The sequence below is a fragment of the Capsicum annuum genome, chromosome 8 (assembly GCF_002878395.1).
Source record: "Capsicum annuum cultivar UCD-10X-F1 chromosome 8, UCD10Xv1.1, whole genome shotgun sequence".
Lineage (NCBI taxonomy): Eukaryota > Viridiplantae > Streptophyta > Magnoliopsida > Solanales > Solanaceae > Capsicum > Capsicum annuum.
In genome coordinates, this window is record NC_061118.1 from 145,819,701 (window position 1) to 145,822,723 (window position 3,023).

Consider the following 3,023-nt stretch of genomic DNA (forward strand, 5'->3'; position numbering starts at 1 on the left):
GAGTGTTGATTATACCTTCCTTCAGTATCTCCCCAAACAGTCTGAAAGAAGATCATTGGGAAGCCATCTGGACTAGGTGCCTTCTCCATTGCACATATTCTAATCCCTTCCTGAATTTCTTCCTCTTCAAAAGGTCTTTGCAACCAAGTCCGTTCCTCCTCAGAAATTGAAGTAACATCCGGTATGTTAAGATCAGGTCTCCATTGTTCAGACTCTTTGAATAGATTCATGTAGAAATCATACACTGCCTCCTTGATTATAACTGGATCTTTCACCACGACTCCTTCCACTTGAAGTTGTTCTATAGAATTGAACCTCCTGTGTGAAGTTGCAATTCTATGAAAGAACTTTGTGTTCTTATCACCACTTTTCAACCATTGTATCCTTGACCTTTGCTTCTCATTTTTTACTATCTCTTCAAACTCCATCGCCAAATTGGTCTTTTGTAGAACTTCATCATCAGTGAGGATTCTGTGTTCCTGGATGTTTTCCAGGTTTGTAATCTGGTTCAAAATGTCCTCTTTTCTTTGCATCCAGTTACCTTTGTTGTCCCTACTCCACTTTTTCAATTCAGCCTTTAGTAACTTCAACTTTTCAGCTAGTATGAAGCCTGCTCTTCCTTCAACATTGAAGGAGTTCACCAGTCTTTTACTTTGATTCGAGTTTTACATAGGAACTAACTCAATCTTCTGTACTTTTACATCCTCATGATGCTTTTTAATCAACAAATACTATTTAACTTATCAAATACTCAAGAACTCTACCCAGTTCTATGCATAAGTAAATAATGTTTGAGATAAGCACACAACAATGTCAAAGTTTCATAAATAAAATAAAAACATCCAATTTTCCACAACTCAAACTTGCAAAACATGCATACCCATAAACCGAATGAGTGTCTCAACAACTTCACATAGAAAATACCTTCAGATTATTGATTTTCTGAATGTTAAATTGAAAAACATAAGATATAAGAGCATACACAAAATATCAAATAGCGGAAATCAAAAACCAATCATGTTAGAACAGCTACTATTAGCTTTAATTACATAAATATGAATACTTACAGTACAAGACAACAGACTCGTGCTAAAGGCAGCCCTAGCAGTTTCAAAGTAGTGAAAATTAAGATATTATCTTAATCTTATTTCAGAATCATCACAGCTTATTAGATGACAGTTGGTTGCCATATTTCAGATTAACTTCAGGAATTTCCGTGGGTAACCTCCACCAGGCCACAGAGTCTGTAACGCCAGTTCTTCTCCGATGTATAATCACAAATGCTATCAGGAGCAAGAAGACAGCAGCCAGCATAGGATACATTACGTTACCATTTCCCTTCTTCCAACTCTTCAAGACAGCATGTGCACAAATCTCACCATCAAAACTACCCACAGAATTATTAATCTTGAAGATCTCAACCCCATTCAGAATGGCATCTACAGCACGTGGAAGACTCATATTCGATGGCCCAACACTCAAAGTCAAAACACCAGAACTATCTCCATCAACGACAAAATCAGCATAGAAAGGTGAAGCCAACAACCCATTTGTAACTTCAGTAAGGTCCAAGTTTTCATAGGCCAAATTGTTGTTCACATAAACATTGAAAACTAGCATACCACGCGCAATACTAGCTATATCACAAAAGTGCATCCTAACCAAGTACTTATACCCTCCAATCACCGGAAATGTCCATGTCATATTCAACTCAGGAACTGAACTACCCGAACTCCTAATAACTCGAGCAGTATTATAAACATTATCAGGACCAACCTCTCTACTTGCCCCGCCTTCTTGATAGTTTATACGGCCACCAAAGTGAACCTTTGATGACCCATCACTAGACTTAATATGTTCATCATCCGTAACCCAAGTCCTCCATAACGAATCATTAAAAGGTGTAACTTTCCAACCACCAACATTAACCCTATACATAGTTTCATACCCATTCATCAACAATCCACTAATTTTCTCATTTTTATGAAAACTAACATACTGAGCAACATCAGCAATCAAATCATTAGGAGCAGAAATAACCTCAATAGCATTAACAAACGCAAAATTCGACCTATCAGTGGGTACAAAAGTCACAACAAGAACATCAGCATCAACCTTAATCACATAATCCTTAACTGCCTCAAACTCCCCACCCATATCCATCCCCAAACTGTTAAACAACACAAACCCATTTGCCAAAACATGAAACTTAGCACGCCCATAATCAATACCACCGCTTAACCTCTTAAAATGCAGACGCACCAAGTGATCACCGGGGTTCTTGATACCGAACTTGTACTTCGAAAGGCGCGTGAACACACGCGTCGTGTGGTAGATCGGAGAAGATTTGGGATCCGGGTTTGGGTCAGACAGGGAAGTGGATTCTGTCGTCGTGAGGTAGGAGGTTGTAGCATCACCGGTGAATCTGCGGTGGTCGGAGTCGAGGGTGGTGGGTTGATGGGACCCACAGTTGACGAGGTAGTGATCGATGGGGGAGAAGGAGGCGGAGATGAGAGCGATGGAGAGGAGTGCGAAGGAGAAGAAGAAGAGGGGGGAAGTGAGGGAAGAGAGAGTTGCCATTTGTGAGCTTTGGAGCAAAAACGGAAGTGGAGGTGTGATTGGGGGTGTAAAGGGACAATGTTAAAAGATGAATGTGTAGAACCAATAGCTGTAAACGTGTGGGTCCAACATATGAGGGCTTGGTCAACACTATCGACACACACCACCTTAACTTCACACATCTTTCACCTTTACACTTTAAATTGACTATGCTTATTAGAGGTATATAAAAATTAAATGATAAAAATATCATTGATTTATTGTTATTAAATTATTAGATTAACAGTTTTAAATAATTTTATAAAAAAAAACAAAAATGTGAGATTGATTCAATTTGATTTTTTCTTATGGATAAATTGATAATCCAATAACAATATATTTTTATATATACATATGTATGACTTACTATATATTTCTCTTAATTTCACTTTAATTTCTACAAATTAACAAATCTATTATTTCAA

At 37.9% G+C, this 3,023-nt stretch overlaps 1 protein-coding gene across 1 annotated transcript; it reads right to left on the minus strand.

Annotated features, from left to right (window-relative positions):
• Positions 1-1,158: 1,158 nt before the first annotated feature.
• Positions 1,159-2,580, minus strand: LOC107839221 (probable receptor-like protein kinase At5g24010). The gene has a single exon (XM_016682624.2). The coding sequence runs from the start codon at positions 2,578-2,580 to the stop codon at positions 1,159-1,161; it is 1,422 nt and encodes a 473-aa protein (XP_016538110.1).
• Positions 2,581-3,023: the final 443 nt, after the last annotated feature.

Excerpts from the sequence above, each read along its gene's own strand:
- LOC107839221 (XM_016682624.2), bottom strand. The coding sequence starts at position 2,580 with ATGGCAACTCTCTCTTCCCTCACTTCCCCCCTCTTCTTCTTCTCCTTC.